Source organism: Somniosus microcephalus, chromosome 3, assembly GCF_052327205.1.
Source record: "Somniosus microcephalus isolate GS21.2 chromosome 3, FLI_Smic_1.0, whole genome shotgun sequence".
Taxonomy (NCBI): domain Eukaryota; kingdom Metazoa; phylum Chordata; class Chondrichthyes; order Squaliformes; family Somniosidae; genus Somniosus; species Somniosus microcephalus.
Window position 1 is genome coordinate 290,586,753 of NC_140989.1, and position 23,876 is coordinate 290,610,628.

General features: G+C 42.5%; 1 protein-coding gene across 5 annotated transcripts in view; it reads right to left on the minus strand.

Annotated features, from left to right (window-relative positions):
• Window positions 1–4,264: 4,264 nt before the first annotated feature.
• LOC147122054 (guanine nucleotide-binding protein G(I)/G(S)/G(O) subunit gamma-12-like) overlaps window positions 4,265–23,876 on the minus strand; it is a 186,909-nt gene continuing 167,297 nt past the window's right edge. For all 5 annotated transcript variants that reach the window (XM_085982748.1, XM_085982750.1, XM_085982749.1 and 2 more), the window contains one exon: window positions 4,265–10,929. In XM_085982748.1, coding sequence (XP_085838874.1) covers window positions 10,804–10,929 — 126 coding nt within the window. In that variant the 3' untranslated portion in view covers window positions 4,265–10,803. The remainder of the gene's footprint in view (window positions 10,930–23,876) is intronic.

Sequence of the window (23,876 nt, forward strand, 5' to 3'; positions counted from 1 at the left end):
CTTGGTTGTAATGTCCCCCACAGTCAAATAAGAACATAAGAAATAAGAGCAGGAGTAGGCCATACGGCCCCTCAAGCCTGCTCCGCTGCCACTCATTGTCTAGGCTCCCCCATTAAGTATAGCTGCTTAGTTGAGGGAACATAGTGACCAGTTCCCACAAACTATACCTCAGCAGGAAAAACATCTTTAGAAGATGATAGAAGAAAAAAAAAAACTTTTTTAGGATTAAAGCATTTCCCTAATGTAGTGGTGACCTAATGGCACCGTTGGCTCCTCCATACCTTGCTGCCAATGGGAGGGATGATGCGCTAGAGGTCGGGGGTCAGAGAAATTGAGTGTTTGTGAGGGATATGGGGGTGGAGGGGTTTGCCGAGATACAGTAGGGTAAGGCCATGGAGGGATTTAAAGATGAGGATTAAGATTTTAAACTTGAAACACTGGGGGATGGGGTGCCAATGTAGACCAGTTCGGACTCGGGTGATGGCTGAGCAGAACTTGGTGCAAGACAGAATACAGGCAGCAGAATTTTAGACAAGGAGTTTATGGAATGTAGGGGAGGAGAGGCCAGCAAGGAAAGTGTTGGGAGTATTGGAGCCTAGGGGTGACACAGGCAGGTGTAAAGGATTTTTTAAGCGGTGAGATGGCTGAGGTAGGAGAGGAGGTAGGCAGTGTTGTAGAGATGGCAGTAAGCGGTCTTGTGACGGAGAGAATATAGGGTCTCAGGCTCATCTCTGGGTCAATCAGGATGCGGAGGCTGTGAGCAGTCTGACAGAGTGGCAAGGGAGTGAAGCTCGTGTGGTTGAGGTGCTGTGAAGATGATGATTTTGGTATCCCAAAATTGAGCTTGAAGAAGTGAGACTCATCCAAGACTGGATGTCAGACAAGCATCATGATAATACAGAAACAGTGGAAGAGTTAAGAGAGTTGGTAGAGCTGGGTGTTAGCGGCATACATGTGGAAGCTAGCCCCATGTTTGTGGATAATGTTACCAAGAGGCAGTTCAAGGACCTTAGCAAGCAAAGAGAGGTTGAAAACAGGGTAGTAGTTGGTGAGAAGAGTTGAAGGTGTTTTTTTTTGGCGGAAGAGGTGATAACAGTGGTTTTAAGGGAAAGAGGGGCAGTGCCTGAGGAGAGGGAATCTTTGATGATGTCAGCTAGCCTGGGGGCCTGGAAGTGAAGTTGCATGGTCAGACATCAAATTGGAAGGGGATCAAGATAGAAACGGGTCTCGAGGACAAGCTGAGTTTGGAGAGGGCAGGGAGAAGCTGCAGAGAGGTGTGTGTTCAGGGCTAGAGTGGCTGCAAGAGTGGGGGAGGGTGCCTTATGAAGAACAGTGCCAGGTAGAAGCGTAAATGGGGGATGGCAGCACCTGGTATAGCTCCGCTCTCCCAAAACTAGTGCTGGAATTTAAAAGCACCTCTCGTCTGTATGACAGTACCATATCAGGCATTTAACTTAAGTACTGAACAACTGGGAGAGCCCAACATCAACTCATTTCATGGTCAAACTTAATTTGTGAGAATTCTTTAAATGACAACACTCTTTAACATTAAAGGATTATTGGTGCTGAAAGATAATCAAAACTTGCCAGTATGAATAGTTTATTAGAGTCTGAAAACCTTTGAACAGCACTCAAAACAAAGCCCAGTCAGAGAATGACTTTAGGGCTAATGGATTTACACACTGCAGGATCGCTAAATGACTATTTGGTAGTTTGATGCTCTACATGCAGGTCTAATTAAGTAAAGCTCTGCTACAAAACAACATGTAATTAGGCAAAGTGCTGTTTTCTTTTCTATGCAAATATACCAATAATGCTGTAAAATCAAGTGAAAATTACATGTTGACATGTTTGAGCAGTGCCCTTGTATACCACAGTGAACTCCTTAGCGGTTTTTATAGTGAGGGGGATGGTAATGTCTGTAAGTGTTTAAGTGCCTTAAAGGTAAGGTTTAAGGATGGTAAGAGGGCCCTTTTCTCAGACTGATTGACCAGGGTTTCAAAGTTTTGGTATTGATCCCTGAGGCCTTAGTGTCACGTTGTAAAGCACTCATTAGTTTTAAGCCTTGTTAAAAAAATCTGCTCATTAGTCCATTTACATAGAACCTGATTCAGTTAGGAGAATATAACTTACATTTCTTTAGTAAAGAAAACATCTCAGCCCTGGTTGAATTTTAGCCACTCCAGCCCAGGGGTCCAGAGTTCAGCTGTAATATCCCCACAGTGCGCCCGGCTAGGTAACTACAGACCACTGATTGCATTTGAGAATTTCCTGCTATGTGGCTCAGTTCCACACTAGGCAGTTTTATCCACAGCCACTGTTTGCATCAGATTAGCAGAAAACTGAATCCTGTATCCTTTGTAAAATGCACTAAGAGTTAATGGCTCTGAATTTGCGGTCGGTGGCGTAGCTAAGGAGTACGCACTTTGCTGGTGCGAACCCCTCTTCGAGAACTTGCGTTGTTTCACTGTGGAGTTGTGCGTAGCATAGTGGCCCATAGATCCCAGGAACGCACCGCTGTGCGGAAGCATACCTGGGTTCACATGGGACTGTGCTCCTTTCACTAGCCAATCAGGAAACATAGAAAGCCCAGCTCATTATGTAGTTACAACTTTCAAATGAAAGTGTGATACTAATTAAGTTTATTTGACAAGTACAGTACTTGGCTTTAAAAAGCACAGGGAATACTTAAGTAGTTCTTTACTGGAAGACTGCAAGATTAAAAAAAAATTAAAACGATCTCATCCCTCAACCTGAGCCTTTGCAGCTGCCTGGGTTCCAGTACAACTATAGGTTTCAATACAACTGCTGGGAAGTAATTGTTAATAGAAACTCCGCTCCACCTTACTTTCCTTCCCCCCCCCCCCCCCCCGACTAACACAAAACTACTTTCTAATGTCTGTGTGTTATTCTGCAAACAGTGGCTGCAACGTCAAGAATTTCAGTTTTATCCCGGTTCACATTAGCCTTGCTGCCATACAGCGCACAATAGCGATTTTCTATCACTTTCGAACAACGGATCATATGAAGTAGAAATAGATAGGTGCACAGGATAACAGAATATTTCTGAACTGATGCTAATTGTTTCAATAGCAACTGAAATGTAGTCAATTTAATGACCAATAGTTAGGTAGAATGTGAGTCTTCACACCCTCTTATAGCTTGATACATGGTGCTTTTACGTGTTCATTTTTAATTATTATACAATTTTATCACCCCCCCCCCCTTTACACTGTGCAAACAGGCTCCTGTGCCTGATTGCAACAGCCGTAAACATTTCAAGCGTAATTGATGCGCAATAGGTGGGAAATTAGCCCGACCGTTTGCCAGCACATCATTAGAATGAGGACTTGAAAGTCGCAGCGGATCATCTGTCTATTCAGAACTTGACAGATCGCAAGTTCGGGATTTAGTGCATGCACAAATCCCGAACTTGCGGTCAATTTCAAAGGCGGTATGACGCCGTACTCAGAGTATGCTGTCATACCGACCACAAATTCAGGGCTATTATTTCAAAAATACGCACTACATCCTGCTGTAAGTGAACACAATGAAACAGAGATGACTGTTTCTAAATCTAAAGCAACTTTTATAGTGGTATTGTTTTAGGTCAGATTCTAAGAGACCGGCTCCTGCCAACACACTACTAAATTCGGCTCCCTTATCCTGGTGACTCACCATCCCGGTTTTTCATAGGCTTTGAGTCTGCAGCTGTGATACAGGAGCACCCATTACACATCGCACTTTGTAATGTGATTCATTATCACCTGTGGCATCGAGACCCTGTGCCTCCCAAAAATGTAAATGAAGCCAAAGCGCCATAATGAAGTCAGAGTATCCAGACAGCTCCAGATATTTAGCGCTCTATGAAACAGGCATTGTTTGGGAAGCATAATCACCACATTCAGTCCTTTCCCTTGAAGTGAACTCATTCTTTTCATACCCATTGCCAGTAGATAATCTGTTTGTTTCCACCAATTTCAGTCCTTCTATGCAGTTTACTGTAATTCAAAACGGAACTTACTCCGAGCTTCTGCTATCTGTACCTGTTTCCCAGGGAGCAGTAACTGTGTGTTGCTTATATACAAGCTGTGGGTATCTTGCTGGACATTCCCTCTAGGTTTCTGCAGGGGGAGGAGGATCAGAGAAAGCATGCAAGGCGGGTTCAACTTCACTTCAGGCAATTAAGTAGGACCCATCCTTACACTGCCACAAGTGCATAAAAACATTTTATTAGCACTTAATAAAATCAAGAAAGGAGCTATAAAATGCAATGAGTTTATTAATAAAATGAATCGAGTAACTGCATCCACAATACTGAACACATTCACAGCACTGAGTACAATTTCAGCATTTTCCTTTTCACAAAGTGGAATTGGGGAAATAAAGACAAAAATATACAAAATTATTTGCTGTCTAATAATTTGCAGTGTTGGCAAACAGTATTAATAGAAAAATTATTGTAAGTTGTAGTACTGATTTTTTCCTTCAAAAGGTAAATAGCACATATCTGTGTAAAGAGGAACTTAATTTTATGGCAAGGATTAAACAAAAAAGGAAGAAAATAGGTCTGAAGCAGAACGACAACATCTACAGAATAAATGAATATACAATATGACTCGGGCTTCCTGGTTCATATCCCAATGATACAGAATCAGTGTTTAGAAAACACAATGCATTTTTTCTTACTATCTTGAGATTTAGTCTAAACTTTAAATGGCAGATATGGATGTTAATTCTGAGGTGATAAAATAAACATCACCAATGGACATCAGGTGTGTCATGGCTATAGGGTCTGAGTGGCAAGCAGTCCTCATGTATAAATGTAATCAGACTCAAGTCCTAGAGTTACACATTTTGTATACCATTTTGACTTTTCTGAATTTTTTTGGGCCATCAAAGGGGGGAACGTCAGCATTGGGAAATAGAGTATTCTATTTTATTGGAATTCAGTGTTCCAATCAAGTATGCACAAGACTGGGTATGGCAAAAACTATGCCCCAATATATCTTAACCACCAAATGTACATGTGTGAATTTTAAAATTTCCATAGCCATCTTTACAATCTTGGAATGTGTTTGACAACTTAGTGTTGAACTGTAGATCTATACTTACTTTGAACCAGACTGTTATTACTTCAACATAATTTCACACACAATCCTTACAATCAGCAGAGCGAAACATCACATCAGCCTGGGCTGGACAGATTCAAACCCAGATCCCAGAGGTGAAAGGACAAATGTCTAACTTACTGCACTCATTCTAGTTTTTAAATTTCTATTTTCTAACAATTCACTTTGCTTGTTTATTGACCACAGAAAAATTAAGTCTTTGAGTATCTTAAAACTGAGTAGGATGTAGACTCCACTATCACAGGCAACAGTGCTATCATGACAATTAAGCTTTTAATTCAACATTAACAGAATTAAACTAAATATAAGGCTTTGAAATAGTTAAGTACAGTCTCTGCCTACAAAATCTTAATACTTCATATTTCTTTTCCTTCATACTAAGGCATTTAAAGTTTGACTCATCACTGCACATGGTTAAATCTGAATTTTTTTTCCATTTAAAATGCAATTCAGCAAGCACCACCATTCCCCTCCTCGCTAAAAACATCCAGAGATAACATATCTGTTCAATGTAAGGTTCACAAGAACACAAGCCCAGACATGTTCTCAGCACAGTTGATAGCCAGTCCTCCTCATTTACCTCAGTCAGCGTGAAGATCATTAAGTAGAAGCAATTTATCTAATAAGAATGTTAGTCTGCAATCTTGAGAAAGGACATTTTTCACACTGGGGTAATAACTTTAATTTTATTTACAAATTTCTAATTTGAGAGCAACTGTAGCAATCCAGAAGCAAAAACTGACTTGTGGAATAGTTCAAATGAAAAGAGGGAGGAGTGGAACTGTATAATAAAATCCTTTGACTTGCAATTTTGTTTAAATTAAAACTTTTCCATTTAATAAACTACAGTATTTTCTAAAGAATTCAGCTAATCTTTTAAAAAGAATCAAGAATTAATAGTTCAAAAGATTTGTAAAAAAAACTTCCAAGTTTAAAACTTGTTGCACAATGGAGTTTAGAAGTATTTCAGTAGTGATCTTTGCCTCATAACTTGAGTGGCAAGTGAATCCTACACAGCCGATGACCCTCTCAGAAATGTGGCTGGAATTTTCTGTTGGTCCGAATTTCACATACCTCAAATTATATTGTTTGGAAATGATGGTGTATGTAAGGGGGTGGGTGGAGTGACCATCTTTGTTAGCAAACGAGTAAGTGTAGTAGTGTGAGAGGATATTGCAAGTGGAGAAAATAATGGGAAACACTGGCTCCAACTAGGAAAGAGAAATGGATCTGCAGTTGTGTAATCAACTCACTAAAGTAGTGATGATGAGAGATTTCAGTTTTCCACTTGTAAGGTAGACAAACAAGGAGCAGGCACAAGAAATGGGAGGCCCCCTCAAGAAACATTTGCTAATGCAATGAATGATTGCTTCTTAATTCAGCATGTGAGGACAAGCATTGGAGGGTAGATTTAGCAATGAACCACAGTTGATAGGTGATCCAGAGGTGGGGGAGCATCTTGCTGATTTGGACCACTCTTCATACAATTTAATGTATGGGGCTGTAAAAAGTTTAGGGTAACAGTATGCTGATTCTGAATTTTCCAGTGGCTCAGTTTATGGAAATGAAAAAAGACTTGAATAGGAGAGGAAGCTTGATGACTATTATTTGAACATTCAAAGGAAATAGAACACTTTCAGAAAGTCCTGAAAGGATGGGAAGCCTTATCTGACAAGAGTGCATGATGAGAGCTAGCCACAATGGCTTCATGGGGACTTAGGCAACTTGCACCCAAGGAAGTATTTGAAGGCTTACAAAATAAGAGTGTTTTGGACAAGGAAAGCTATAAAAAGTGGATAGTGTTAACAAAAAGAAATATTGAGCAAGCTAAAATGAATCTAGAAAGAATAGTTGAATGCAGCCAAAATAATGGGTAAGGACTTTTTGCTTGTTATGAGCCAGAGGTCCATTAGAGAACAAATAGAACAGTTGGAGGGGGACTTGGGCAGAATTCTAAATAACAAGAGCACAGCAGAGGTTTTGAACAGATACTTTGTATCTGTTTTTCATTGAGTGTTGAACTGGCCCCTACTATCGAAAGGAAAATTAAAACTCAAATCGGTTGCTTAACCATTAAAATAGTACAAGCTAATTAAAGGCGCTGAAGGAAATGGCTGAAGTTGATGGTAGTGCCATAATAAATATTTTCAATAATTCACGTCTGTGGCACGGTTGCATTTTGGGAGAACTCCTGTGAACCAACTTTGGAATGAAAGAAAAATCAAGAAAGAGAGGTGCTGAAGATCAATCACCATAGACTCCACCAGGAGCTTTCCAATTGGAAAATTTAAGTAACTAAATCAGAAAATACTTGGCTACTGGGCACTCCATTGTCCTAAGCAAAGTATCAGCAGACCAGCTAAACTTAAGAGTGGAACAGAAATTACAAAGAGATCTTGGTCTTAGAGGATAATAAACTGCATCATGGGCAAATCACCAGAAATAAATCAAGTTCTAGGTCACTCGTGTTTAGTAATAGAATTGTATTGAACAGATTGTCAAAGTCTCACATGCAAGTGAAAGAGGTGATTTTAATGGATGCAAATAAGTTTTTATCTGAAATATTACAAATTGAATAGAAAATAAGAAATCCACAAGGTGTGATTAATAGATCCGCAAGTATAAATATTTGGCTATTCCAAATGGCTAATTTGGCTGCTATTTTTTTTCCTTAGGTGCTGAGAAGAACTCTAATGGGTGAGTTAAAAATTAGTTTCAGTTGTAAAATATCATGGGTCATAAGGCGACATGTTCAATGTGGCTCTTTCTGGCACCAGATGTTTATGCTGTTAAAATCTACTGTTCTACAAGGTGGTGGAAGACTCGTAGACGCTGGATAAAATAGGTCTGCAAGTCTGTGTGGGGCTACTGAAAATAGATTTAATAGCATAAATGCTTACGCTGGCTCCTGGAATTCCAAAAGAAAGAGTGCTCGGGAGTGTTTTGTTATAATCATTACAGCCATTATATAATACCATTCAACTGGTAATGACAAGCTTTGCATTGCAGTTTTCATTTTGGCAAGTTTAAAAAAAGTATTTTGTCTTTATTATGTTGATCTAGGGATGGCTAATACTGCAGATACAACATTCTTTGAACACCATTAGAAATTAAAATCATGCTGCCAATTTCCCAAATTTAGGTACAAAAAGAGATATGAAAAGAATATGGAAGAGACAGCAGTGGGGTGCAGTTACCGAAGAACAAAGATCCAAATTTATCATGTAGAAGTATAAAAGCAGGGTCGATGGGTTTGCAAATATTCTTCCTCACAAAACGTAATCCAGTTACACAAGGCTTTATTCTTATCGATCTCAAACTGCATGCCAGTGAGTTTAATAAATTATCGAATGCTTTTTGCAATGTTCAACTATTAACATTTACAACCTATTTGCCGTATTGAGAGACAGGCTGCCTAAACAACATTTTCTCCTTATTTCTCTTTTTCTGTATTTTACTTTTATTTCACTGATGCATAGATCTGACCTGCACTTCCGTGCACAGAAAAGTTCCAAGCTTAGTAGAATCAACTTGGTTTTATGGACGGGAAATCGTGTTTAACAAATTTATTAGAGTTGTTTGAGGATGTAACTAGCAGGGTAGATAAAGGGGAACCAGTGGCTGTAGTATATTTGGATTTCCAAAAGGCATTCAATAAGGTGCCACATAAAAGGTTGCTACACAAGATAAGAGCTCATGGGGTTGGGGGTAATATATAATAGAGGAGTGGTTAATGGACAGAAAACAGAGAGTAGGGATAAATGGGTAATTTTCTGGTTGGCAGGCTGTAACTAGTGGGGTGCTGCAAGGATCAGTGCTTGGGCCTCAGCTATTTACAATCTATGTTAATGACTTAGATGAAGGGACCGAGTGCAATGTATCCAAGTTTGCTGATGATACAAAGCTAGGTGGGAAAGTAAGCTGTGAGGAGGACACAAAGAGCCTGCAAAGGGATAGAGACAGGTTAAGTGAGTGGGCAATAAGGTGGCAGCTGGAGTATAATGTGAGAAAATGTGAGGTTATTCACTTTGCTAGGAAGAATAGAAAAACAGAATATTTTTTAAATGGTGAGAAACCATTAAATGTTGGCGTTCAGAAAGATTTAGGTGTCCTCATACAAGAAACACAGAAAGTTAGCATGCAGGTACAGCAAGCAATTAGGAAGGCAAATGGTATGTTGACCTTTATTGCAAGGGGGTTGGAGTACAAGAGTAAGGAAGTCTTACTACAATTGTACAGGGCTTTGGTGAGACCACACCTGGAGTACTGTGCACAGTTTTGGTCTCCTTATCTGAGAAAGGACATACATGTCTTAGAGGCGGTGCAATGAAGGTTCACTGGATTGGTCCCTGGGATGAAAGGGTTGTCCTATGAGGAGAGATTGAGTAGATTGGGCCTATACTCTTTAGAAGAATGAGAGGTGATCTCATTGAAACATAAGATTCTGAGGGGGATTGACAGGGTAGATGCTGAGAGGTTGTTTCCCTGGCTGGGGGGCATAGTCTCAGGGTAAGGGGTCGGCCATTTAAGACTGAGATGAGGAGGAATTTCTTCACTCAGAGGGTTGTGAATCTTTGGAATTCTCTGCCCCAGAGGGCTGTGAATGCCGAGTCGTTGAGTATATTTAAGGCTGGGATAGATAGATTTTTGGACTCTAGGAGATTCAAGGGATATGGGGATCGGGCGGGAAAGTGGAGTTGAGGTCGAAGATCAATCATGATCTTATTGAATGGTGGAGCAGGCTCAAAGGGCCGTAAGGCCTGCTCCTAATTCTTATATTGTTATGTAATGCATCTGCACTTGAGTCACTGAACACATAGGTCCTGCGTACACGGCGCTTGGAATGGACAAGTCCACTCGCTCTCCACCTGCTCTATTGTTTTGAAAATGTTGGTTGGGGAAGTCTCAACCAGTGGTTATGCTGATAAATCTGAAAAATTTCTCAGTGTTTTACAGAAAATAAAAAGTGATGGATATTGAACCATGGTGGGAGAGTTGAGAGGTGAATGAAAGCGTGGTTAAAAACTGGGTTTTAAGGAGGCTTTTAAAAGGTAGAGAGAAGGAGGGGTTTCAGGAGGGAGTTCCAAAGTGTCAGACTGAGGCAGCTGAAAGCTCTGCCACCAACAATGAGATGAAAGGAGGAGGTTAGATAAAAAGGCCAGAGATTAAGGGCCAAAGCGTGTTGGAGGGGACACCTAAACGTGGGTAGGTTGCAAAGACAAGGTGGGCGGAGAGATGTGAATCAGAAGTGGTGAATGGTAAGGCTGTTCTGCACATTTAATGAACTGAAAAAGACCTATTTCAAGATTAACAATTAGGACGTTGGTCTCTGTTGAGTACAAAAACAAATTAATTTGTAAGTTTAAAAGTGCACGCTTTTGCATTAGCATAGGAAACGCTTTATGGTAAATATAAAGGCATATTATAAGTGTTTATTACATTCGATCTTCATTATTCTTTTGTGGCACAAATAAACATTGTTTTAACATCTTTTTGGTCTGAATTCACAAGCTGTTCCCCTACTCTAATCTAATTTTTGGGAAACCCAACATGGAAAAAAAAATGAAACTGTGTTTCGTGTGGATACCAGAGGGCATAAGATCACATCAAGATCTGTTCTAATATTGGTCTATTAAAAAAAAAATAGAAAGCACAAAGGTGATTTTTTTAACTACAATATAATGCAAGGCTTCTTGTCTTTAAAGGGGTTTTCTGAGGTTGGGATGCCCATGAGCAGAGGGTCATTTTTGGCACGTTCCTCACAGTAGCGCACGAGATCTGCTGAAGCCTTTGAAACCTGCAAAAAAGAAAGGCCGAATAGTTTACATTTCAGGATTTTCACAATTCAATAGGATGTAACTGTTACTGGATGGCTTAAGAACATTACCAAACTGCTTTTCAAAAATAACATTTTATGTACATAAACACGAGGAGTTAGTGTATTGAACAGTTAAACAGAAAATGCTAGAAATGCAGTATTGCCAACTCCACGGTCTCATAAGTCAGGAGACAAATTCTTAAAAATCAGGAGATTTGGTGAGAAATCAGGGAGTTGCTACTTTTTCCCCCGACCCGACCCCTCGCTGACTTTTGTTCCTGGACAGGAAACTCATTCCACAACGTTTCCTCCTGGACAGGAAGTGCATTCGGCCGTCACTAATCGATTACGGACATAAGAACATAAGAAAATAGGAGGAGTAGTAGGTGGATCGGAGGCCTCGCTGTCGCATCACTCGCAGGCCGGCCTCACTCTGCTTTTGACCATTACTCTTTCCAGAACATAACCTCCTCCAGCCCTACAACCCCCCCCCCCACCCGCCCAAGATCTCTGCGTTCCTCCAATTTGGCCTCTTGCACATTCCCGATTTTAATCACCATTAGCGGTCGTGCCTTCAGCTGCCTAGGCCTTAAGCTCTGGAATTCCCTCCCTAAACTTCTCTGCCGCTCTTTCCTCCTTTAAGATGCTCCTTAAAACCTAACTCTTTGACCAGGCTTCTGCCCCAATATCTCATGATGTGGTTCGGTGTCAAATTTTGCTTGATAATGCTCCTGTGAAGTGCCTTGGGACATTTTACTATGTTAAAGGCGCTATATAAATACAAGTTATTGTTGTTAAAAATGTGTTTATATTTACAGTGCAATGTTGTTTTGGATAAAAATAAGCATGAAAATGTCCTCCAAATGTAACATTGTGCCCAAGCAAAGAACCACAGTGCTAATCCCCAACTCACTTGGTGATTTAAATGCATATGGTTAGGTTTCCAGGATTTGATTGCACAACAGCTGACAAGTTTCTTTTTGGGGAATAAATTAAAATGCCACAAACTTTCCATCTGTGCAGCAATATATAACAAATGTGATGCACCATAAAACAGGTGAAATTATATACAACTGTCAGGGTAGTGAAAAGTCTGAAGTACACAATGTGGTGTATGTGCCTTTAAGAGCAATTGTGGTGCATGTGCCTTTAAGAGCCCCAGGTGTGCGTAATGCCGGTAATTGCCACTTGGGCTATATAAGCCTGTGTATTGTGTATATCCTTTAGAAACCCCCCCCCCCCCCAGACTTGCTTAGTAAATACCTATGAACCAACTCCTGTCTTCAGTGTCTTTATCTACACACGGACACTACAGTGGCGACGAAGTGGAAACGGACTTACCTGCAATTCGACAGCACCTCAAGGACATCGATTCCTCCAACGTCCAGAAGACTCAAGGAAGTAAGAGAAACTGTGGTTTCACCAGCTGGCCAAGCTGGTGACAGGTACTGCGCTAATCCTTCCTGGGCGTCAGGCTGGAGCTCCAGCGGCGGGCTCTACAGCTGAGACAGGCAGCAAAATCGGAGGCAAGCAATAACGGACTGGGAGGGTGCACTCGAGAGACGGCCGGCGTGGCAAGCAGGTCAGCGTTTAGACCTCCGTCGGGAACGAGTCTCCAACAGTGAATAAACGGAAACCACAGTAAAACAGCGTTGTTATCGGTAGCAGCGGCGGGAAAGCGCGGGAAGCGCCATATCGTTGCTACAGAGGAAAAAAAAAGCGCGGGAAGCGCCATATCTTTTCTGAAATGCCTAAATCTGGTAATATTGAGGCTTTTGATGGCGAAGTAGAAGATTGGACCACATACGTGGAAAGAGTAGAGGTTTATTGCACTGCAAATGGAATAACAGATGAAAAAAAAGCTTCAATACTTCTGAACTTAATGGGCGCGAAGACATACGGGCTGTTACGAAATTTAATCACTCCAGCCAAACCAAAGGACAAGACTTTTAAAGAAATTGTTGATACCCTGCAGGAGCATTTAAACCCAACACCGCTGCTGATAGCGGAACGATTCAAGTTCTTCAAAAGAAATCAACACAAGAATGAAAGTAACGCTGATTACCTAACCGAATTAAGAAAGCTATCAAAGTACTGCCAATTCGGAGCAGGACTATCGGATTATCTTCGAGACAAATTTGTTTGCGGTCTCTTAAGTGAAGGAACACAAAAAAGACTGCTTTCTGAAAAAGATTTAACATTGGACAAAGCTTTCAGTATGGCTGTATCATACGAAGCAGCAGCAAAAGGAGCTGCAGAGATACAACAAGAGACACAGGACTTCGGCACTCATAAAATGACACAGGAGTTCGGAAGATGTTATCGCTGCGGCAGATCCACCCATAACCAGAGGGACTGCTGGTTCAAGGGCAAAGCATGCAGGCAATGTGGTAAGATTGGACACATTGCACGGGTATGCCAATCTGGACAAAATAAATCCACTGACAGAAAACAAAAAATCAATAAAGAAAAGTACAGGAAGGTACAAATGATGACGGACAATAGCTCCGAAGACCAGAATAGCGATAGCGACTCCGGAAACAAGAGACTAAGCTGTCTCAAATTACATAATGTACTTGCCAAAGAGGATTACCAAACCATTTGGGTTACCCTCACAATAGCAGGGTCCCCAGTTAAAATGGAGCTAGATACAGGATCAGCTCTAACCGTAATAAATCGACGAGATTACGAGAGGCTATTTTCGCATATACCTCTAAAAGACACATCCATTATCTTAAAAACATATACGGGGCAGAAAGTCTACCCCAAAAGGAAAAATAAGGGTGCCTGTGGTATACAACGGCAAAGAAATACAAAAGTTGTATTTATACATTCTACAAGATGGTGGTCCACCGTTGTTGGGACGTGAATGAATAAGGAAGATACGTTTAGACTGGCACTCCATTCAGGCACTGACGGTGACCAGTAAGGAAAAAAAGTGATGACATCATACCTGAACGATTAAAAGACATCTTGGCCAACAGCAAAGAAGTGTTTCAAGAGAAACTAGGAACCTTGAAAGGCATCACCGCCTCAATAAAAGTGGAAGATACAGCAATTCCAAAATTTTTTAAGGCAAGACCGGTGCCATACGCAATACGTCCGGCAGTCGAGGCAGAACTGAAGAATTTGGAAAAGGCAGGCGTATTATCCAAAATAGATTGGAGCGAATGGGCAACACCCATCGTTCCAGTCATGAAAAAAACATTGAAAAATAACTCTGAGGAACAGAAAAAAATTCGCATCTGTGGGGACTTTAAGGTGACTGTAAACCCGGTCCTTCACACGGTACAGTATCCTCTTCTGAGGATAGAAGATATTTTCGCCTCACTATCCGGAGGGAAATGTTTCACAAAAATTGACTTGGCACAGGCATATCTACAGATGGAGGTTGAGGAGACCTCTAAAAGGTATCTCACAATAAACACACACAAAGGCCTGTACCAGTACAATCGACTGGTTTTTGGAATAGCATCAGCTCCAGCTATCTGGCAAAGAGCTATGGAGCAAGTCCTGCAAGGGATTCCGGGGACTCAATGCTACCTAGACGACATCCTTATAACAGGAGAAAACGACAACGAGCACCTTGCCAATTTGGAGCAGGTGCTCACTAGGCTGAAAGAACGCCCCAAGTGCGAATTTTTCCAAAATCAGATATCATATTGTGGCCACATAATTAATAAGGAAGGGTTGCATAAGTCACCTGAAAAAATTGAAGCAGTTATAAAAGCCCCAGCACCTGAAAATGTTTCACAATTAAGGTCATTCCTGGGATTAATAAATTATCATAAATTTTTACCGAACTTATCAACTATTCTACACCCTCTTAATGATCTTCTACAGACAGGAGTGATTTGGAAATGGAACGAAGACTGTAAACGTGCCTTCCATAAATGTAAAGACTTAATCACATCCGAGAAAATTTTGGCTCATTACAACCCATCACTACCAATCAGACTGGCGTGCGATGCATCCCCTTACGGCATAGGAGCGGTATTGTCCCATAGATTCCCTGATGGCTCGGAACGGCCGATAGCTTTTGCGTCACGCTCATTGAACTCAGCTGAGCGTAACTATGCCCAGATAGACAGGGAAGCACTCAGCCTGGTATGGGGAGTGAAGAAATTCAACCATTACCTACACGGACAAAAATTTACCTTGCTGACTGACCATCAACCCCTCATCTCCATATTCAACCCTAAAAAAGGTGTCCCCATTATGACGGCACAAAGACTACAGAGGTGGTCCCTTTTTCTAGGGGCACACCAATACAACATTGAATACAAAGGGTCAAAACAGCATGGGAATGCTGACGGTTTATCACGCCTACCGTTGCCAACGATAGAAGAGGCACCTACAGTAGACCCAGTAGAGATATTCCACTCTACCATAGTGGAATGTCTACCGGTGACAAATTCTGCCATTGAAAGGGAGACAAGAAATGACCCTACTCTCTCACGGGTCTACGATTTAACAGTGAAGGGATGGCCAGCACATGGCGAACCACTGTTGCCAGCATTCTCGCAAGAGAACAGCTGTCAGTGTGCTGAGGAACCTTGATGTGTGGATCCAGAGTGGTGATTCCACCCAAACTCCAGGATAAAGTGCTAAAGGAGCTTCACGAGGGGCATCTGGGTGGAGTGAAAATGAAGAACCTAGCTAGGGCGTTTGTATGGTGGCCAGGTATCGATGGAGACATCGAAGACATGACCAAGAGCTGCCTAGGATGCCAGAAGGTCCAAAATGCTCCGCCACAGGCCCCTCTACATCCATGGGAGTGGCCCTCATCTCCCTGGCAAAGGGTGCACATCGACTTTGCTGGTCCATTTATGGACTCAATGTTCTTAATCGCAGTTGATGCACACTCCAAGTGGCCGGAGGTAATAAAGATGTCCTCCACCACCACGCAAAAAACCATCACAGTATTAAGGACCATATTTGCCAGGAATGGGCTGCCGGAGCAGATATGTTCTGATAATGGACCGCAATTTGTGTCCGAAGAATTCAGAAAGTTCTTAAAGAACAATGGGGTAAAGCACTACACGTCCGCCCCATGCCATCCCGCCACCAATGGATTGGCTGAAAGGTTTGTCCAGACCTTCAAGAAGGCCATCAAGGCCATGGGTAATGAAGACATAAAACTTCAGCACAAGGTGGATAACTTCTTATTTGCATATAGGAATGCAACGCATATGGTTACTAACCAAACTCCCGCCATGCTGTTCTACAATAGAAACCTAAGATGCCGGCTGGATTTGGTCAAGCCCAACATCCGAAGGGACGTGGAGAACCGGCAGTTTCAGTGCATGAATGAAAGGCCAACTAGGGCCTTCCAGATAGGCCAACCGGTTTTGGCCCGGGACTACCGTACCGAGAAATGGCAGCCTGGAACTATCTGCACACGATTAGGACCACTGATGTATACCGTGGACATCGGAGACAGCATAATAAGGCGCCATGCTGACAAAATCATCAAGTCATCCGAAAAGGGACAACCTACACCACCACTCTATACATCTAACGATGAAGTAGAGATACCCATATTTACCTCCGATCCGGTGATACTGGAGCCCGATGAACCCGACACTGGCCTTCAAGCCAAATCAGCCTTGCCAGAAGAACCTACTACACCACCAGAAACTACTACACCCCTGAGGCGTTATCCGGACCGAGTCAGGAAGCCTCCTGAGAGACTAACTTATAATTAATTAATACAGCAATGTATATTATTTTGCATATAACATGTAATTAATAATTACTTAAAATATGATGTACTAGTTAGCTAGAAGGGGAGGAATTGTGGTGTATGTGCCTTTAAGAGCAATTGTGGTGTATGTGCCTTTAAGAGCCCCAGGTGTGCGTAATGCTGGTAATTGCCACTTGGGCTATATAAGCCTGTGTATTGTGTATATCCTTTAGAAACCCCCCCCCAGACTTGCTTAGTAAATACCTATGAACCAACTCCTGTCTTCAGTGTCTTTATCTACACACGGACACTACACACAACACTTAGAGAATAACGAATGGTTAGAGTATGTACAACTCCTGGGTGAGGTACGCAGTTGTCAGCTAGTTTTGGGATGTATTTGTATAAATGGTGAACTTGTTCGTGCATATGTAAACGTAAAATCAACGAGAGACTAATGCATATCTATAATTTGGAACGGTTTGTCAGTGTGCATTTGTCTATCTTTTGCCTTATTTCTGCCATGGGAAATCATTGGCGGTATGTCAGATTGAGCTGGTGCCAGAGGTTGTCTGTAATGAATAATAGCATCTCAGTGCACAAGAGAACGATACCATCCTGACATCAGAGGTGCAAATTTATCGATTGCGCTCCATGTACAAATGCCACAACATGCAGTTTACAGCGGTATATCATCACAGGAGGGTGGCAGCAACTTATGAAAATAAAGCATATATGTTTTTCTTTTTAATCCTGTGCATGCACAAAGAGTATATTTTTTTTACCGCAAGTGCAAACCGCGTATTTCCGCCCCCCCCCCAAACCCCCCCAAAAAAATCCTGCAATTCAGGCGTTCTATTGCGAGTGATGCTTTATTTCACTCTGAAATTGTGTCTCTCGCGATGGATTTGCGAGAGTTGGCAATACTGGAAATGCAAAGCAAGTCAGTCTGCATCTGAAAGGTTATCATTTTGGGCGAGACTCTTAGTCCTGATGGAGGGTCCCACCCAAAATGCTAACTTGTTTTTGTTCTTTTAAATATTGATTCCTTGTTTGTTTACTCTTTTAATAACAGGTTTTTAATATTCATGTTTCCCCCCCAAAATTCTTCTGATTTTTTAAATTATATATACATAATATATAAAAAAATTATAGAGAGATAGAGATAGATAGATAGAGATATAGATAGAGATAGAGATATAGATATATATATTACTTATCAACAATGGTGAGTGTTCTCAGAATTTCAAGGGTACTGCACTTGTAGGGAGCGCCATGAACCCTGTAGGAATTGGTTCTTACTTTACACCAAGGAAAGAGTCCGAGAGCGGGAGCAGTCAAACAACAACTGCAAAACCGCTAAAGTGACGTCACAACCAGGGAAGGAGCTGATTGGTAAGTAGGACCTGGTGAGTATTTCTACGGTCCAATCGTTAAAGTAAAAGTAAGGTCTCTAGTTTAGAGAAAGTAGTGTGTAAAGTCCCTAATGTATTTAATATTCTTTAATTTAGAGGAAGTAAAGGGAGTAAATTAAAGGTAGGACATGGCAGGGCAGCTCGGCAGCGTGGAGTGCTCCTCCTGTGCTATGTGGGAAGTCAGGGACACTATTGATGTCCAGAGCGAACACGTGTGCAGGAAGTGTCTCCAGCTGCAGCTACTCGAAATCCACGTTTCAGAGCTGGAGTTGCAGCTGGAGTTACTGTGGAGCATCCGCGAGGCCGAGATCTTCGTGGATAGCACGTTTAACGAGGTGGTCACACCGCAGGTAAAGAGTGCACAGGCAGAAAGGGAATGGGTGACCGCCAGACAGAGTAAAAGGACTAGGAAGGTAATGCAGGAGTCCCCTGGGTCCATCTCCCTCTCCAATAGATTTTCCGTTTTGGATACTGCTGGGGGAGATGGTTTCTCAGGGGAATGCAGCAAGAGCCAAGTCCGTGGCACTACGAGTGGCTCAGCTGCACAGGAAGGGAGGAAAAAGAGTAGGAGAGCAATAGTGACAGAGGATTCTATCGTAAGGGGAACAGATAGACGTTTCTGTGGCCGCAGACGTGACTCCAGGATGGTATGTTGCCTCCCTGGTGCCAGGGTCAAGGATGTCACTGAGCGGCTGCAGGATATTCTGAAGGGGGAGGGTGAACAGCCAGAGGTCGTGGTCCATATCGGTACGAACGACATAGGTAGAAAGAGGGACGAGGTCCTGCAAGCAGAATATAGGGAGCTAGGAAATAAATTTTAAAAAGCAGGACCTCAAAAGGTAGTAATCTCAGGATTACTTCCAGTGCCACGTGCTAGCGAGAGCAGAAATAGGAGAATAGACCAGATGAATGCGTGGCTAGAGAGATGGTGTAGGAGGGAGGGATTTAAATTCCTGAGGCATTGGGACTGATTCTGGGGAAGGTGGGACTTGTACAAGCTGGACGGGTTACACCTCGGCAGAACTGGGACCAATATCCTCGCAGGGGGGTTTGCTAGTGCTGTTGGGAAGGATTTAAACTAGTTTGTTAGGAGGCTGGGAACCTAAGTGTGGGCCCAGAACAGAGAGAAACAAAGCTGGAAGTGCAAGTTAGAAAAGTAGTCAGCAAAACCAGTAGGGAGCAGAAACAAAGGCCAACAGTAAAGAGGGTCAAAGTGCAGAAAAATATTAAACAGGCAAAGTTGAAGGCACTCTATCTAAATGCACGTAGCATTCGCAACAAGGTGGATGAATTAATGGCACTAATAGAAGTAAATGGGTATGATGTCCAAAGATGTGCGGGTTAGGTTGATTGGCTATGATAAATTGACCCTTAGTGTTAGGGGGATTAAATGCGTGGGGTTACGGGGATAGGGTGGGATATGTGTCGGTGCAGGCTCGATGGGCCGAAATGGCCCCTATCTGCACTGTGGGGTTTCTGTGATTCTGTGATGTAATTGCCATTAGAGAGACATGGTTGCAGGGTAACCAAAGCTGGGAAACTGAATGTTCCAGGGTACTCAACATTTAGGAAGGACAGACAAAAAGGAAAAGGAGGTGGCGTAGCGCTGTTAATAAGGGATGAGATTGCTACGGTAGAGATGAGAGAGCTTGGCTTCGCAGATCGTGTAGTAGAACTGGAATCAGTTTGGGTGGAGCTAAGAAACAGCAAAGGGCGGAAAACATTGGTAGGAGTTGTGTATAGGCCACCAAACAGTAGTGGTAATGTAGGGCACAGTATCAATCGAGAGATTAGAAGTGCATGTAACAAGGGCAATACGGTAATCATGGGGGACTTTAATCTACATATTGACTGGGCAAATCAAATTACAGGAAACTCTTATCCGGCACCGACGTGTTGCCGGTTTATCAAAATTTCCGGATGACGGAGAGGGTTATCTACCGAGGCTATTTTTAAACAAAGAAAAATTAAAAAATCAAGAAATGTGTAGTATACAGTAATTGGGTACTTACCTACAGAATGTTGCGTTAAATGGATGGTGGAAGATGCTTGATTAAGTACAGTACTGCCAGTTGAGGGTAATGCAATGCAATGACTACCAGCAGCGTGGGAGACACACAGTATATCCCTATAAAATGGCGGATCAGAAGAGACTACTGGCAGCGCGGGAGTCAGACTCCTGTTACAGGGGTTTTGAGGTGTTCCGACTCCTGACAGCGCCAAGAAGCCGAGTAGTGGCAGTTTGGAGAACTACCCCCACTGACTAACTCGGCCACCGCGGGAAACTCGGACTCGGCAACATTGCCGGTTATTGAGCTGTTGTTTTCGGTGCGAGAATTTTGCCGGTTAATAGAGAATTCCGGATATTTAGGTGCCATTTAAATGAGAGTTTCCTGTACCACTAATGGTGTGGAGGACTAATTCTTGGAATACATGCAAGATGGTTTCCTGGATCAGTATGTGGAGGAACCAACCAGGGAACAGGCTATTCTGGATCTGGTACTGTGTAATGAGAAAGGGCTAATCAATAATCTTGTGGTAAAGGGGCCTTTAGGGACAAGTGACCATAATGGGCCAGAAATTCCAGGCCAGAAGCGTGAGTGCGCTCGGGGTACTCACGCTTCTGGCCGTTGGAAATGCCGGCGTTCAGCAGGAACAGCGCATGCGGGGAACGCCGGCATTTCCAGACCTCGAGCGCGTGCGACTGCACAGGCAGCGCTTGTGCAGTGAACTTCGTGGATTTCATTCATGAAATCCGTGAGGGTAAGTCCTCAGAACTTACACTGAAAAAAAGCAAGTGTAAAGTGGTTCATTGGCTGCGGAGGAAGATATATTTTATCGTGGAGCTTTTGAAATGCAATATTTTTGTTTGGGGAAAGGGAGGGAAGTTATTTTAAGAAATTTTAAGTAAGTTTTAAAGTTAAATTTTTTTTTTTTTTTTAAATAAAGGGTTTTCAGAACGGTAGGTAGAAGGAGCAATTGTGGCTGTGTGAATGGAATGTGAGAATGAGTTATGTATGTATGTCCACATATATTCCTTTACGTATATGTATGTATGTTTTATATTCCTTTACTATGAATGTATGTTTTTAATTATGATTTTCCAATAAGTTACTTTCTCTGAAAGTCATAATTAAATAATACATTCATACACATAAGTAAAGGAATATATACATAACACGCAAAGGAATATATACAGACATACATACTTTCAGAAGCTCCACGATAAGAAATATCTTCCTCCGCAGCCTCTGTACCCATGCTTTTTTCATGTGTAAGTTGTAATGACTGGACCTCACTGAAAGCATTAATGAAAGCGGCGAATTATACTGCGCACGCGCTGCATGTGCAGTCGCACGCGTTCTGCCTCTGAACCCCTTCGTTCAGAGGACAGGAAATGCCGGTTTTCCCCACATGCACTGTGCATGCTGAAAACCGGCATTTCATCCGGCCAGATGCGTAAGTACCCCGACCGTACTAGCGCATTTGGAAGGGAATTATTGGGCCAACATTTTACATGTCAATAAAATAAAAAATTTAACACTTGCACGACTTGCCCCCTCGCATCTGCGACTGAGGGTCCAAGGAGGTGCATTGCGCAAGAGGTCATCATCGGACGTATCCTCACACTGTTCCCTTTGGGGAACAGTATGAAGTGGTGGAAGGATTTATGGCCGTGATTAACGCTCATTCCGTGACCGTAACCATCTTTGAACCAGCCATTAGGGTGGTTAGTCCTATGGCGGGAGGGTTTTACGGGCTCCCACAACCCATCTGAGGGGGGGGGGGGGGCCCACCAACACCCACGGACGCAAGTATCCCGCTGGATGTCCACCCAGAATTTAAAGTTGGAGCACCGACTCCACTTGCCGGGACTGTCTGGAGTGGGGTTCAAAACCCTACTCCTTCTGGCCCAGCGGAGGGGATGCTTACTGCTACGCAAAAGGCCCACTCCGCACAAAAGGTGACACCCATACGTTTCCTGCGCCTTTTCCCTCCCCGTGACTGGAGCCCTATGCTGCCATTTCACGTTGCTAATCGGATTGGGCGTTTGTCATAGCGGTAGGATCCCCGCCGCTGGGCCAGATCAGGGTAGGGTTTCGAACCCCGCTCCAGACAGTCCCGGCAAGTGGAGTCGGAGCTCCGGCTCTAAATTCTGGGTTGACATCCAGTGGGATATTTGCGTCTGTGGGTGTGGGTGGCCCCCCCTCCTTGTATAGCTTGTGGGAGCCCGTAAAACCCTCCCGCCATAGGACTAACCGCCCTAATGGCTGGTTCAAAGATGGTTACGGTCAGGGAATGAGCGTTAATCACGGCCATAAATCCTTCCACCACTTCATACAGTTCCCCAAAGGGAACCGTGTGAAGACACGTATGACGACGACATTGCTAAATAAATAAATGGAATTAAAAAAATTCTTTTAGGGCTTTTAAAAGTCTTTAAATTGCTTTAATTCTCTTTAAAACTACTTCAGATTACTCAAAATAATGTAAACATTTAATTTTTTTTATAAAAGTTACCAAAATCTTGAAAAAACTTCCAAAAACCTATTTAAACTGCTGCTTTGCATGTAAAAAAGCAAAGCAACTTGACAGAAACATTGGGGGCGTGTCCAGTGAAACTGAGACCTCAAGGGGCGTGTCTCACTTACACTGCACGCTCCTGGGTCCGCGCTGGCTGCCCGGGATTCTTGTTTCAGTTTCTGGAAGTGCAGGCGTCCCTGGAGCTGATTGGCAGGAGCGCGGGGTAAGTGCAAATACGGGGCTTGCACGCGCTGCAAGCCCCGTTCTGGAATTTCTGGCCCAATATGATTGAATTTTACATTAAGTTTGAGAGTGATGTAGTCCAATCTGAAACTAAGGTCTTCAATCTAAACAGAGGAAATTACAAGGGTATGAGGGACAAGTTGGCCATGGTCGATTGGGAGACTACACTAAAAAGGTATGAAGGTGGACATACAATGGCTAACATTCAAGGAAATAATGCATAATTTGCAACAAACATATATTCCTCTAGGACATAAAAACCCAAAAGGAAAAGTGATCCAACCATGGCCAACAAAAGAAATTAAAGCTGGTATTAAGTCAAAGGAGGAAGCTTATAAAGTTGCCAGAAAAAGCGGTCAGCCTGAGGATTGGGATCTTTTAGAAATCAGCAAAGGGGAACCAAGAAATTGATAAAGAAAGGGAAAATAGAATATGAGCACAAACTAGCAAAAAATATAAAAACGGATTGTAAAAGCTTCTATAGGTATGTGAAAAGGAAAAGACTGGCAAAGGTAAATGTAGGTCCTTTATAGTCAGAGACGGGAGAATTTATAATGGGGAATGAGGAAATGGCAGAGAAATTAAATAAATACTTTGTTTCTGTCTTCACGGAGGAAGACACAAAAAACTTCAGAAATACGAGAAAACCAAGCGTGTAGCGAGAATGAGGAACTTAAAAGAAATTATTAGTAAAAAAAACAGTACTAGCAAAATTAATGGGACTAAAAGTCGATAATCCCAAGGACCGGATGACCTACATCCTAGGGTTTTAAAAGAAGTCGCCATTGGGATAGTGGACGCATTGGTTGTCAACTTCCAAAATTCTATAGATTCTGGAACGGTTCCTGCTGATTGGAGGATAGCAAATGTAACCCCGCTATTTAAGAAAGGAGGGAGAGAGAAAACGGGGAACTACAGACCTGTTAGCCTCACATCAGTAGTTGGGAAAATGCTGGAATCTATTATAAAGGATGCAATAACTGGGCACTTAGAAACTAATAGCAAGATTGGGCAGAGTCAACATGGATTTATGAAAGAGAAATCCTGTTTGACAAACC